Source organism: Meles meles, chromosome 19, assembly GCF_922984935.1.
Source record: "Meles meles chromosome 19, mMelMel3.1 paternal haplotype, whole genome shotgun sequence".
NCBI classification, from domain to species: domain Eukaryota; kingdom Metazoa; phylum Chordata; class Mammalia; order Carnivora; family Mustelidae; genus Meles; species Meles meles.
The window spans coordinates 40,602,153-40,617,585 of NC_060084.1; the positions used below are offsets into that span (position 1 = coordinate 40,602,153).

A 15,433-nucleotide genomic window follows, 5' to 3' on the forward strand; every position below is an offset into this window, starting at 1 on the left:
GGAGTCATGTTCCTCCTTCCAGAAAGATTCCTCATTCTTACTTGTCAGCAGGTCACCACCCACCTGCCCCCAGGCAGCACCCCCAAGTTCAAATTACACATATATTCAGAATCTGAGTTAGACTGGTCTTACAGCTAACATCTCTCAAACCATTCAATGATCTCTGATTTAAAATAAAAACCAGGAAACTATCTTTTTGCAGGCAGAAGATGACATGTCTTTTAACGTGAAGCCAATCGAATATTAAAGTTCTAAAATAACGGCCCCCCTCTTTCCTCTACGCTTTCCAAAATTACTGTGAAGGGATGGTCTGATCTGACTCAAAACCACACACTCCACCCAAGCTGTGTTCCATTTTACAGAGACGCTTTAATAACGAATTCCTTTATGTACATTCCCAGAGCTAAGATAAGTGGCCATTCCAGCTCACTATCCTTTACCCAATTTCTGGCTGGCCCACAGATGCGGAGTCAAGTTTCTAGATAAGACAGAGGAATGCTTAGGATTAGATATGACTGAGTAATTGGAACCAAAACGACATTACCTCTTACTGACAGGTAGGAATGTTGGGCCAGCTGGAAACACTAGGAACCCACAAGACTACGTGGAAGCTTCAGGGAGCCCCAGGAGGCAAATCTGGGCAAGACTGCCATAAAGAACCTCTGGCATCTCTAGAGGCTGCTAGCTATCCAGTGGCCCCCGCCAGCGGTTCTCTGCTGGTGGGGACCCATAGTCCTCACCCCTACCTCCCTCCTCGGTGGGTTTGTAACAGCACGTTGAGCAACTGCAAACTGGGGGGGTTGTGCCAGAGTTCCAGGCAGCACCTGTCACACCTGCTTAGCGTGGGAACTGAGAACGGCAGGTGCAGAGGCTGCGCTATCCTGGCCTCGAGGGGGTCACGGTCCTACAGGGAAGTGAGTCTTTCCGCCACACAGAGTCTGCCGGTTCCCTTCCCAGACTAAGGTGTGGGCTTCTGCACCAGTGTTAAGATGCTGGAAGGATGGTCCCACAGCCAACAACCAGAAAAACAAGTGTGCTAAGTGAAGCCTCAGCTTCATCATATGGCGCGTCCCAGGAGTCAGATCACCGGTGTGGACACTGGGACAGCAGCCGAGACCCCACAGTTCTGAGGCTTGTAGGTTAAGTGAGCTACTCAAGATCCTAAGGGGAAAGAAGGGCGGGGGCAGGACTGAAGCCCATGTCCCTGCTTGCTGCCACTCTAAGATGGGCCAGGAAGCACCCAGCAGCAGGAATTCGGGGTGGGGGGGTGCCAGGACAGCTTGGCTGCAACGCCCCCAATCGCTGACACCGTTCCCGTGCTTCCCTGCTGAGTGATTCCCAGCATCACTTAGCATCCTTTGGGAACAGTGACCTGGTCCCACCCCCCACCCCCACTCTCCCACAACACAGCCTTTGACAGTCAAGGGTGGTAATTCAGTGCTCCTCCATCTCATTTCCAAGAGGAAGAACACAGACCTCATGCCTAGTCAGTTGGAAACTGAAGGTCCCTGGTCTCTGCGATTGACTCAGTGGGCACCTAACAAAGGGTAATCAGGACCCATCAGGAAGATGTCTCCATTTTTCCCCATTGGACTTTTCCACCAATGGGGAGTGTCTAGTAGCAACATTTGAGCCCTAGATCGATCCAGACCTGAAACATTCCTCTCTCTGGATTGCTCAGTTATAGGAGCCAATGCATTCCCTTTCGTGCCCTAGCTACTTTTTAAATTGAGGTATAAATTACACATAGTAAAACACATAGATTCTAAATACACAGTTCAATGAGTGTGGACAAACATATAAGCTCTGTAACTACTACTCCAAACAAAAAGAACATTTTTATCACCCCCAGGGCCACCAATACCGTGGTTTCCCTCACCACAGTCTTCTGCTTGTTCTAGAACTTCAGATAAATGGAATCACATAGTAAAGACTCCTCCGTGTCCGGCTTAGTGCTGAATATCATGCTTTGGATCCACCCATATGGCTGCACTCATCAGCGGCCTGCTCCTTCTCATTGCTAGAATTCCATTGTAGGGATGCACCACAGTGTGTTTATGTGTGATTTTGGACTGGATTTTTCTGGCATCTGCAACTAATTCTTTCATGAGTCCTAATTAGAATACATCCACCTCAAGTGACAACTCCCTTTGTCAACATCCCCCTAACATGCCCTTTGCGCCTAGTCCCATCGCTCAGCGGGGAAACAAGTATTTAAAAGCAATACCCAAGGGCGCCTGGGTGGCTCAGTGGGTTAAGGCCTCTGCCTTTGGCTCTCGATCTTGGGGTCCTGGAATCGAACCCTGCATCGGGCTTTCTGCTCAGCGGGGAGCCTGCTTCCCCTTCTCTCTCTGCCTACTTGTAATCTCTGTCTGCCAAAAAATAAATAAAATCTTTTTTAAAAATCAATAAATCAAAGCGATACCCAGGTGCAAACTGGAGGCACTTAATTTGCCAGGAAGGAAAAGCTACTCAGCCTACACCTGCAGAGATGGGCCCGAGGAAGGCAGAAAAAAAAGCCAAGCCACCCAGATGGCAGATGCAGAGGGAATGGAGCAGTCTTTCTTGCCCCACAAGCACCCCTGCACCCAGACTCAGGTCAGTGCCTGGCGCCTGGCTTCCCTCACCCCAGAAAACCAGCACAGGCTCTTCCTCCACCCAGCCAAAGAGAAAGCTTACACGTGGGGATGTTTCTGCAGCACACTGAAGGCGCAGTGTGAAACCTGGGATCTCCAGGTCAGGCATAAGGCTGGGGGCAGGGTCTCCTAGCTAGAAGAGGGTGCTTTTTGCTGCTCCTACAGCACAAAGATATTTTCTCTGCTTTTCTCACTCCTTCCCAGTTACGCAATCCCCCACTCAACCACCCAGCTCTGTAAAACAGAATTGTTTGTGAGTTAGCCAGAAGTTGCCAACCAGAAAGCACCGAAAGAGCAGGACACACACACACACACGCACACACACGTCTAATTTAACTTTTCACCATGCTAGAGATTCAGGGCAGGCTGGAGGAACAGAATCCAAGTTTTTCATATCCATAAAAATTAAAACCTAAGTCTGGCATTTTTCAAAAGCCTTCCTGCCCTTCCAGGATCTCTGCTGGGTGTCAGGGCTGCACGTCGAGGAGCACCTGCTTTTCTGAAAAATCCCCAACCATTCCCACAGGCTGGGATGAATCTTTACTAACACCTCCTATGTACCACTCACAGTTGTTTTTCAACAAGTCCAATGAATAACAAAGCTTTTACAAACACCAGAATTTCCACAAATCAAATATATTTTCAGTCCCAACTAACCAATGACCTGCTTATTTCAGCCGGTAGGATGCACTCAGAAACAGTTAACAGTTCTTATCTACGGAGTGCGTCTGCATGGAGTAAGGGCTGGTATATGTCTGTGAATTAATAGAGTTCTGTAATTGCCTTTAAAAAAAAAAAAAAGTCTACTTATTTTAAGTAACTGCTACACCCAACAGGGGCTCAAACTCACGACCCCCAAGATCAAGAATCATTCGTTCCTCCAACTGAGCCAGGCAGGTGCCTGTATAATCACTTTTTTCTGTAATTATAATAATTCATGTTACTTTTATAACACAAATAATATCGGAGACAAAGAAATTTCTTCGGCAGTTCTTGATCACCTGCCCTTTCCTCTTCTTATGACCCAATCAAAACCTGGGACTTGGGGGCGCCTGGGTGGCTCAGTGGATTAAAGCCTCTGCCTTTGGCTCAGGTCATGACCCCGGGGTCCTGGGAATGAGCCCTGCATTGGGCTCTCTGCTCAGCGGGGAGCCTGCTTCCTCCCCTCTCTCTCCCTGTCTACTTGCGATCTCTGCCTGTCAAATAAATAAATAAAATCTTAAACAAAACAAAACAAAACAAAAAAACCCTGGGACTTGCTAAGGGCACATGGCCACAGTGAAGTACGTGGGTCTGACTGGAAAGACCAGAAGGACTCACCATCTCTCCCCCTGTCCCTGGTGCTGCAGGCAGATCTCACTCCCGGCCGGCACCCCTTGCTACCCACTCTGCCAGACACCCCATCCTATGGCCGGGCTGCACCTGCCGTCCCACTGTCCCCTGCGGCCACCTCCAATGCAGCCTTTCTGTCACGAGATTCTGGCACACGTGAGCCAGAGAAGGAAGTGGTGACAAGGCTAAGGCCAATGCCTAGTATCAACAGGTGGTGTCTTGGGATTCATCCAAATAGCCCCAGGAAACAAGGGACATTTACAGTGTCACAGCTAGCCCATCACGCTGACTCTCCTCTGAGTCACCCTGGAAATTCTGCTTCTGCCAGGCGACCCCTCCTGGCCAGGATCCCGCAGTGTGAAGAGGTGTTTGTCATACGCAGCGTCTGCATTGCCGGTGTGCACCCGTGCAGCTAGGCAGACGCTCACCAAGGCTCACCAAGATGCTCACCTGGAGCCAGCCTGGCCTTGAGGACCTGGTTCAGTCACGGGGGTGTATGGGGTGAGGGAGGGGGCAGCACCACCAACTTTCAGACCCCTCCTGCCTCCCCATCTGGAAAAGGATTCAACCTCCAAGGGGATGGGTCCAGACACCTGGAGGAACGTTCTCACAACCCAATAAAAGTGGAGCTGAAGAGTCCCCATGACCCACGCTGTGCTCTGCGGACCCAGAAAGCTTCCCCACACACAAGTGTGCTCATAATTATACAATGTGCACATGTGTCTAACACGGAATTACACTTCACTAAGATGAATGGTGCAGAGCAGGAACTAGGAGTTTCTGGGTAAAAGTGAAAAAAAGAAAAAAAGAATTCTTTCTCTGCTGGAGCCTTGAGGAAGCCCAGAGAAAACAGAGACCATAAACCAGGACATGGTGAACCTTGGGGCCCCATCCAGCCTGGAGGTTTCTGTGGACAAGAAACAACTTCTCCTCCAGCTCCAGGGTGAAAACAATGGGGCTAAATTCATTTTGGGTCATTAGTGCTCCCAAAGGATGAAGAGACAGAGATAAGGACAGACAATACTGCACTTTGTCCTGATTCTCTCCTTCCACAAGCTGCTAAGACCTTTCATCTAGGGCCTTTCCACAGCCCTGGAGAAGGGCTTTCTCAAGGTTTTCTCCAGCTGGTTTTCTCTTGGCCACGGACAGGATTTCCTGCGGGTTATAGGACGACCTGCTGTCAGGATGCGGAACCCTGGAAACTCAGATTCCTCTGCATTAACTAGAAGCCAGAACAAGCCTTCTTCTATTCTCCCACACACTTTCATTAAGATGAGCATGAAAATCTGTTGAGGAAAAGGAAGCTCCAATTCCACTGGTGTTTCTTTTAAGAAAGTAAAGTATAGGGGCGCCTGGGTGGCTCAGGGGGTTAAGCCTCTGCCTTCGGCTCAGGTCATGATCTCAGGGTCCTGGGATTGAGCCCTGCATCGGGCTCTCTGCTCAGAGGGGAGCCTACTTCCCCCTCTCTGCTTGCCTCTCTGCCTACTTGTGATCTCTGTCAAATAAATAAATATTATTAAAAAAAAAAAAAGAAAGTAATGTATAGTAAATAGAGCTTGCACATCTATGTAAACATATTGATGTAAAGGAAAAAAAGAAAAACCAGTGAGAAGCCAGACAGGAGAGAAACACACTGCCATAGACCAGAAAGTTTTCTGTGGGGTTTGGTTGTTTTTAAGTCAGAAACACCCCCTTCCCGCCCACCACAGCTGCCAGCCCCAGGAGGCCAGAGTCTATACTGGTGGCCTGGGGCCAAGCTGTGTCCATGTCCTCGGGCTCTGTACAGCCAAGTGCTACACAACCCCAAGAAGACCTTGATTTACTAGGGACCTTCTCTGCCAGTGATCGCCTTGTACATTCGGGGGTCTGGGCCCAGCTGGCAGAGTGAACTTTTGGGCAATTTGTTTGCATTTTGTATGCAAGTCACACAAGACAGAGTTGAAGCTCTGAATATGGACACGGACCCCACCCCACCCTACCCCACCCCCACCACCAAACACACTTTTTGCTCTCTGTTCTAAAGAAAGGAAGCTGATTCCTATTCAGGCATGGCTGGAGTTATCTGGGCAATGCACTGACTCCCGGCACTGCCTGCACCCCAGGAAAAGAGGTCCATTGCGAACGGCCACAGAAGCCAGACTGAGCGAGTAGAGTCGGCCCCAGCGTCTGACAGGGGTCAGGCTCAGAGCTGTCACTCCAGAAATGCTTTCTGAATGAATGGAGCAGAATGGCATTTTTGAGAAAAAAGGGAGGAGAAAAAAGACAGGATAAAGAATAGGATAAAAGAGAAGCCTGATTTCAGTAGCAATTAACTGGATCCTCTGAATGTGCCCCAAATCTCCCAAGCCCAAGGACAGTCTCAGGGGTCCTCGTCCACCCAGGATGCAAAGCAGCTGTTTCCCAGCTGCCCCGCGCTGCCCCTCACCTCCTGGGACCCCTCCATCGCTTGTTCCCCCAAATCTTCAACCTGCCCTCAGCCCCCAACTTCTATACCCACATGCTTTAAAAAGGGTCTAGACATCCTCACTCTGAAATGAGCCTCTCTCCTTCTCTCTCCTCTAATCCCCCGCCCTGACTATCACCTTCTCTGACCTTCTCCCCTCTGCCCCCCACCATACTGGCTTTTGCCCCGACTCTACCCACTCATTAGCTAACAAGCCCCTAAAGAACTAAATCCAGTATCTTCCAGTGTACCTCTGACTTGTCAACCCTACCTCTCCACAAAAAAGACTCCTCTTGGCTTCCTTGACACTGCAGCCTTTCTGGCTTGCCTCCCATCCCTCTGCTTGTCCCTTCTGTCTTGGGCCCTCTCACAGCATCCCAACTGCCTCCCATACTGGTGTATGGGAGGCATCCTCCCCCCCCCCCCCACAAAGCTGCATCTCCAGCCAGGGTGCTCTCATGCTTGTCAAGTCTGTAGAATAGACACCCCCCTGAGACCACCACGTGGATATGTCATGGGAGGCCCCAAATCCACCTGCCCTACACCAGTCTCCAGGCTCCCCCAACTCAGGGAGGTGCTGCCCTTTCACCCAGATACCTCCCTCCCCACCCCACCCCCCATACCCCATCCCTTAGCTCTTCCCATCCCCCACAGCCACTGCTGTCGCTCAGCATTCTGACCTCCTCACTGGGATCCCTGCCTCGGGTCTAGACCCCTGGTTTGAGTCAGGGGTGCAGGCTGGCGGTTAGGATGGGCGGTGAGGCTGTATTTACCCAGCACTTTATAACTGACTGAGAAGTCATCAATGGTATCAAGTAGGCAAGGCAGAGATGACGAAAATTTCCGGGAGCTCAATCCCCAACTCCTCCCGGGGCCTCTCCCCCACCCCCCCCACTCACAGATCACTCAGCTTTCCGGGACATGAATCTTTCACATCTGGTCCTTCTTGAAACACCTGAATGGATCCCTGAGGTTCCCTGTTTTCCTGAGCAGGACACATGGCCCGGAACAGCCTCGTTCCCACTTGAGCCTCCACATCCTAGAGGATTCCCTCGCAAGTGCTCATGATTCATGCCTTTAACCCATGCTGTTCCCTCTACCTGAGGTGCTCTTCCTCCCCCTTTCACCTGTTATCACATCTACCTTTCATTCAGGTCAAACTGGCTCAGATCACCAATTGAGAAACGGTGCAACGTCAACACCTTTTAATATTCTGGTACAAAGAACCCTCTTTGGGCTGGTAGGATGCAGCACAACGATCCTTACATGATCTCCTTTTCAAAAGAGATGTTTCTAATCGTCAGCCAGTGTTTCATTGTATTTGGCACCCACGATTCTCTCCCACTGACCACCAGAGAAAGTGCACCTAGAAACACCCAACCTTGTAACCTGTCCCAGCTCCCCTGTCTGCAGGGCCATCCTCTCTCTTTCCCGTGCATATCGTCTCCTGGAAAACCTGTTCCAGAAGATGTGGGGATAGAACCCTCACCATCGATCCCCTCCCTCTGTCATTTCCCCCAAATGCTCCTGTGGCTCCAGACTTCCACCTGTTGACAGAACAAACGATTCGGGGAGGCAATGAAGTCCCGGGAAGAGACAGCAACTTGCTGGAAGCGACACAGGAATTTTGTCAGGGTGGCAGAAAGGTTCTGGGGCCTTAGGACCAAGATCTAGGGATTCCCAGGCCCCACCTCCTTCTGCAATTCCATGGCCTGTGATCCTCTGTCCCAAATGCCACCCATAATTAGAAGTTATAATCCTGTAATTCCATGATGACATCTTTGAACTTAAATATACCTTAAAACTATTTTTTTTTAAAAATGCTAAAAGCAAGTGAACCAAAAAGAATTTTCCCCCACTCTAACCTCACCTGTTTCTAGTTCCCCTCCCGTCCTGCCCATCCCCTGGGGCTACTGCTCCTCACCAAAGAGCCAAAGCCCAAAGGCTGTGTCACGTGGAAGAAGGAAAGATTCCAAGTTCATTTACCGACTGGATCATTAGCCTTTTATTAACAATTAAGAATTGATTGTCCTGTGGGAAGCAGTTTCACTTCCCTATTTATAATTACGAACTCCGTCTTCTGTCCTGAGTTATATATTAAAAACACACACACAACAATCTTTCACCCTACCCAGTCAAAGCTGGCCAACCTCCAAAAGCTATTTTTAGAATCGCTAGAACCTCCAAGGAGGCAGGGTGGAAAGTGTCACCGTGCCTCCGGGTTCGAAAGCATCTTTTGTACAGCAGGCCTGGCCACCTGCGGGCATCTCGGCGCCCCCATCCTGAAGGTTGGGTCGTTTTTGAGGGACTGGGCGGTCGGGCTGTTATCCCAGGGCCGGTGGCTCGCCGCCCCCAGCAGCCTGCTGGGGCTCCCGCGCAGCCTGCACTCACGGAGGGTCTCTCCAACAATCAGATAAATCTGCTCAGGTATAAAATGAGCAGGGGCGAGGCCGCGCCCTCACTTCTGCTGCGCGCACTCCCTCCCAGGCGATTCCGGGAAGAAAAGGGGGCAACTCCGGAGGTCACCACCCACCGACAAATCTCCCCTGCCTTCTAAAAGTCGAAGAAACGTACACTGAAAGCGTTCTGGAGGCAAAAGGAGAACGCCAAGCCACTTGGGGGGGAGGGGAGGATCCCTCTATCTCCACCCGCGCCCCACCAAAAGCTTGGATTAAAGGTGGGCTCCGGTTCCAACGTGCCACAATGCCACGGGCGTCCCCCAAACTAGGCATTGATCCCTTCCCCGGTCGCGTGGGACTGCCCGCCGGGGCGGCCACAAGCACCCCTCCTGGCCCCCAGCCTCCGCCGCCACCTGCGTGGGGCTGCCCCCAGGCACAGCTCCCCGCCCCCAGCCCCGGAAGCCACCTGCACTGTGCCGCCGGGTACACCGCCGCCGGAGCCCACACCAGGAGCCTCTGCCCCGCCCTCCCCAGGCCAGTGCGCCCCCTCCCCCTCCCGGCCTGGTCGACCCCGGCCGCGCACTCCCGCAGCCCCCCTCCGCAGCCTGGCTGCAGCAGATATGGAGCTCTCGGTAGGCTCCCCGCCCACCCGCAGCCGCCCACCTTCCGAAAGTAGCTGTCGCTCTCCTTTTCCAGCGCCTGGGGGGCCGCGGGCAGCAGAGCGTCGGTCATGCTTGCAGTACGGGCGCGGAGGGCGGACTGAGCAAGGCTTCGCCGCGCGTCGGCACAGGAGGGCGCTGGGATCCGCCCGGTCCCGCCCCGCCCGCGCGGCCACCCCTTCAGCCCCGCCCCAGGGCAGGCTAGCAGCGCTAGAGCCAGAACGGGGTCCGCCGAGACCACGCCCCCGGCTCCGGCCCGGCTCCGGATTGGCGGGGCGGAGCCGCGCCCCAGGTCCGCGGCTCGCGGTGGAGAGAGCTGGAGCCCTTGGACAACTCGCTCGATTTCTCCGAGCCTCGCGGCCCTAATCTGGGCTTCGATACTGTGTCAGCCCTGTGGCGCAGAGGCGGGCCCGGGGTCTCCGAGGCCGCAGCAAGGCCGGAGCTAGGGACCCGGCCCCTTGTCTGGAGCCCCGGGGGTGAGCGCGCTGCTCCAGGATGAAGGCTTGGCCCCGCCCTGAGGAGCACGAACGTCGCGGGGTCTGTGATCAAACCCGACGCCACGTAGGAGGCGCGGCGGGAGTGCTGGACCCTAGGCCGAGCGGCCAGAAACAGCTTCCGGCTCGGGGGGACCCGGGCCCGAGTCGGAGACCCTAAGGGAAAGTTGGCTGCGCCCCTGCGGGCCTTACTGGGTGACAGACCTTTTGGCGTGGCGGTCAACCCTACTCTTCCCCCACCCTCGCTGCAGAGACCAGGCAGACCTACTGGGGGTCGCGGACCGCGCTGGGGGGGGGGGGGCAGAAAGTATCTTGTGATGCAGAGACTGGGCGGATGTCCTTGAGTGCCTTTAACTACCACTTCAAGCTTCAGTTTTCTCAGCTGCAAAATGGGGTCAGATCGTGCTCTCTCTCTCGAACTGGCCGAAAGTGCTGAGACCAAAGTGCACCCCTTAGGCTGGGGTGTAGGACGCGCCTAGTTTAGGAGTGAAAGGGGGACCCCTGGGTTCACACTACCCTCTCACCCACCCACCCCGCTTGACCCATGGACTCGGGGAGCAGATGCCTGGCGAACAGAGGGCCCAGACCCTGCGGCCGGGAGCCGGAAGCGCCCCCAAAGCTCGCGGGGCCACGCCCCCCCGCACCGCGGTCTTGCAATCCCTAAGCCCCCTCCCCCAACCGAGGGACACTTGCACAGATGCTGCTGTGTTTGGCGGTCGCCGTGGATGCCGCAGGTAGAACAGAACACAATCTGCTTTCAAAACAAGCCAACCATTTCCTTCTCTTCAAAAAACCGGGGGGAGGAGGTGAGCGGCGGAGGGGAAGAGGGGCGAAATGTGTGCATCAGGGGTTGTTCAAGAGTTTTAAAGTAAATAGTGGCAACAACCAAGGATAAACGATCGAGTAAATGTTAAACAAAAAACAAAAGAACCCCTAAAACAAAACAAAAAAAAACCCTCCTCACCACTGCCTGCAGAACTCTGAGTCGCAGCCAAGAAAAGGCGTTTCTAGAAAGGACCGTTTTAATTCTAAGAACCTAAAGAGTCTTAACCAGCTCAGGGCTAGGACAGGTGTTCAGGAAACTCTGATTGATGCAAAAACTCCCCGTCTCTCTTAAGGTCAGAAATGAATATTAAACTAATGTCAGCATATGTCGGTCATCCTGTGATAAATCCATTGCCTTGGAAACGCATCACGTGCTGCTGCGAGTTTAAAAACAGGGTGGCTCAGTGGGTTAAAACCTCTGTCTTCCGCTGAGGTCATGGTCCCAGGGTCCTGGGATTGAGCCCCGCATTGGGCTCTCTGCTGAGCAGGGAGCCTGCTTCCTCCTCTCTGTCTGCCTCTCTGCCTACTTGTGATCTCTGTCTGCCAAATAAATAAATAAAATCTTAGAAACAAAAAACAGTCTCTTCTGTTTCAAGGATCCTAGGGAAGCAGGTCACTCCCTCTTTCATCTGTACTATTACTACTACCAATAATAAAGTTAATAACAGAACCTCCGCTCTAGTCACTGAAAGTTCAGAGAGATTATGTTTCATTCTCATGACCCTTTGGGAATAAAAGTATTAAATAATCTTCATTTGACCCAGGAGAAGCCTAGACTCAGCAGAGTGAAGTGGGCAAAAGGGCACACTCCCTGTTAGTGGGCAAGATCGGTTTTGGTTCAACGACTTCAGTCACTCCCTATCACCTGCAGATTTTTGTCATCTCCTACCACCTTGAAGCCCCAATTGCCTTTACAATATGTCACATATATGTGTCACTCGCACTATTACTGACTTAATAGTCTCCTTAAAATTTACTCACTTTATTTAAACAGACTTTATTTGAAAACACAACTATGTCATAACCATAAGTGGGAAACCAGGGGTATCTTGCCCTATGGGGGGATAACACATAAAAGTGAATGGGGGGGAAAAAGTGAATGGGGAGGGGGGCGACTGGGTGGCTCAGTTGTGGAGTGTCTGACTTCCGCTCAGGTTCATGATCTCAGGGCCCTGGGATGGAGCCCCATGTGGGCCTCGGTGCTCAGCAGGGAGTCTGCTTCTCCCTCTGCACCTTCCCTTTCCCCTGCTCACGTGCTCTCTCTGTCAAATAAATAAATAAGATCTTTTTTAAAAAATGAATACAGAGATGTGTGGGTGGCTCAATCAGTTAAGCATTGAACTCTTGGTTTCCGCTCAGGTCATGATCCCCCCACTCAGGTCATGATCGCTAGGTCATGGGAATGAGCCCTAAGTGGGACTCCTCGCTGAGGAGGAGCCTCCTTGGGATTCTCTCTCTCCCTCTGCCCTTCCCCTCTCCCCTCTCCGGCAGGTACTCTCTCTATTTAAAAAAAAAAAAAAAGAATACAGCAAAACCCAAAATCTGTTATTTAATATAGCCTGACACCATTGCCTTCCTGAGCTGCTTTTTTTGATTAAAAAGGAAGAACAAGAGAAAGAGGCAAAATGTTAAAAACACACCAGCCCACCCTCACGCTGTCTCCTGGGCATCCTCAGAGGAAAAGGAGCACTTTTCTGTGAGTCCCAGCAGGCCACACTAGCCACCTAAGAGTCACCCCTTGGGGCTATGTGTGATCAGATATCTCTAGTATTCTCATGGCTCATGTGGGGGGGGGGTGTCCCATGGCCTGAAACCCCATATCCCTGATCCCTCTATGATCAGGAAATGAGAACTGTTGTTGCTGACCCAGCAGGAGAGTAACATCTAGCCTTCAATTTGTCACCCCCGCTGGTGGTATGTGTCATAAGACCCACCAAGGAGCCCCTGTGTTCGTAACAAAAAAGCTGGAGTGAGAATTTCTGAGGTAGCATAAGGTTAAAATCTGAACTGCAAACAACAGTTTTTGTCAAGTCCTCATCTTACCCTCTGACTGAGGCTAGTGCTTGACTGTCCAGGGACCCAGTTCCTCCAAGGGAAATGCAAATCCCACCACCTAATACCTGCTCTTTGACAAAAGGAACATTGGCTTCTCTGATGTACGTCTCTTTTGGGAGAAGCGTATGAAATTTGCCAAATTAAAAGCAGAAATTACAAGGTAATCCTTACATGACTAAAATTCATTGTAAATTATAGACCAGATTTTGCAAATCTTATTTAAAAATTCTTAGGAACTGGGACACCTGGGTGGCTCAGTGGGTTAAGACTCTGCCTTTGGCTCAGGTCATGGTCTCAGGGTCCTGGGATCAAGCCCCGCATCCAGCTCTCTGCTCAGTGGGGAGTCTGCTTCTCCCCCCTCTCCACCTCTCTGCCTGCCTCTCTGCCTACTTCTGATTTCTCTCTCTCTCTGTCAAATAAATAAATAAAGTCTTTAAAAAAAATTCTTAGGAACTGAAGCCGTATGGTGCCATGGAAGTATGCCAATGACAGAGGCCACCTCAGGCTTGGCAAGCTCTGCCACTGAGTCACCTTGGCCAGATCCTTTAACACCCTGTGGCTTCAGTTTCCCTAGCTATAAACTATGGTCTTTATTTTATATATTTATTTTTATTTATTTTTAAAGATTTTATTTATTTATCTGAGAGAGAGAGAGAACGTGAGAGGGGAGAGGGTCAGAGGGAGAAGCAGACTCCCCGCTGAGCAGGGAGCCCTATTTGGGGTCTTGATCCCAGGACTCTGTGATCATGACCTGAGCTGAAGGCAGTCCTTTAACCAACTGAGCCACCCAGGCGCCACCCACCCCTTTTTAAAAAGATTTTATTTATTTGTTTATTCATGAGAGACAGAGAGAGAGGCAGAGGGAGAAGCAGGCTCCACAGGGAACCCAATGCTGGACTGGATTCTGGGACCCCAGGATCATGACCTGAGCTGAAGGCAGATGCTTAACCATCTGAGCCACCCAGGCATCCCTATAAACTATGGTCTTACAGGCAGCTGTTTACTGCATCCTCACTCTATGTCAGGCACTGTGCTATGCCCTTTGTGTGCATTATCTCAGTTGGTTCTCCCACAACCCTAGAAATGTGTACTTAGCATGCCCATTTCACAGAGGAAGAAGCTGAGGCTCAGAGGTCACCAGCCTGATAAGCTAGACTGTCTGGTGCTATATCATACATAATGCTACATTACACTGTTCCTGTGATTTAAAAGGAAGGCTACTTTGGCATACTGAGAAGAAGTGATTAAGGAGTAAAATAAATGAGTGGCAGGTGGCAAAAAATGCCAAGTATTGGTGACAATGTGGAGCAACCAGAATCTCATACATCGTGGGAGTATAAATCCTTAGGATCACTTTGGAAAACTGGCATTTTCTAAATATATCTAAAGTAAATATATGCCTAACTTGTGATCCAGCATTTCCAACTCTAGGTAGATAACTCACAGAAATGCCTGCTTGGGTTGTGTTCACGATAAAACATGTCCAAGAATGTTCACAGCTGCACTTTTCTTTCTTTTAACTTTTTTTTTTTTTTTAAAGATTTTATTTATTTATTTGACAGACAGAGATCACAAGTAGGCAGAGAGGCAGGCAGAGAGAGAGAGAGGGAGCAGGGTAGAAGCAGGCTCCCTGCTGAGCAGAGAGCCCGATGCGGGACTCGATCCCAGGACCCTGGGATCATGACCTGAGCCGAAAGCAGCGGCTTAAGCCACTGAGCCACCCAGGCGCCCTCTTTTAACTTTTTTTTTAAAGATTTTATTTATTTTTTTGACAGACAGAGATCACAAGCAGGCAGAGAGGCAGGCAGATTGGGAAGCAGGCTCACCGCCAAGCAGAGAGCCCGATACGGGGCTTGATCCCAGGATGCCGGGATCATGACCTGAGCCGAAGACAGAGGCTTTAACCCACTGAGCCACCCAGGTGCCCGCTTTCTTTTAACTTTTGTTTATTTATTCGTGAGAGACAGAGAGAGAGGCAAAGGGAGCCCAATGTGGGACTCGATCCCAGGACCCCGGGATCACGACCTGAGCCGAAAGCAGGTGCTCAACCGACTGTGCTACCCAGGCACCCTGTCTTTTTCAAAATAGCCCTTACCTAGAAAATACTTACATGCCCATCAACCCAATGGTAAAATGAGTAATTGTGGCATACTCACATAATGAAAAATTTTACACAATGAAAATGAATGCAATGAATATGTTGTGAACAACATATTTTGCCCACAGAGATATCATTGAGCAAAAGAAGCCAGAAAATACTGTATGATTCCATTTTATATAATGTATAAAGCAGGCAAAAAAAAAAAAAAAAAAAGTCCATTCTGGGACTTTCTGCTTCTGGGACTCCGGAAAATTTGCATTTCTTGGTCTGCCTATTGTTACATGAATATGTTTACTTTATGAAAATGAGTAGAACCGTGTGCTTATGATTTGTACACTTTTCTGTATATATATGATACTTCTTTTTTTAGTGATTTGAGAGAGAGCACGCACACACGTGCACATGCATGAGTGTGCACGAATGGGGGGAGGGGCAGAGGGAGAGAAGCTTCAAGCAGACTCCCTGCTGAGCATGGAGCCCAGCATGGGG

General features: G+C 50.8%; 1 protein-coding gene across 1 annotated transcript in view; it reads right to left on the reverse strand.

The window, feature by feature from the left end:
- The window catches only part of RHPN2 (rhophilin Rho GTPase binding protein 2), a 60,807-nt gene extending 51,206 nt beyond the window's left edge, over positions 1–9,601 (reverse strand). The window contains exon 1 of the mRNA XM_045988456.1: positions 9,474–9,601. Within this exon, the coding sequence (XP_045844412.1) occupies positions 9,474–9,542 (69 nt within the window). The 5' untranslated portion in view covers positions 9,543–9,601. The remainder of the gene's footprint in view (positions 1–9,473) is intronic.
- Between the last annotated feature and the right edge of the window lie 5,832 nt (positions 9,602–15,433).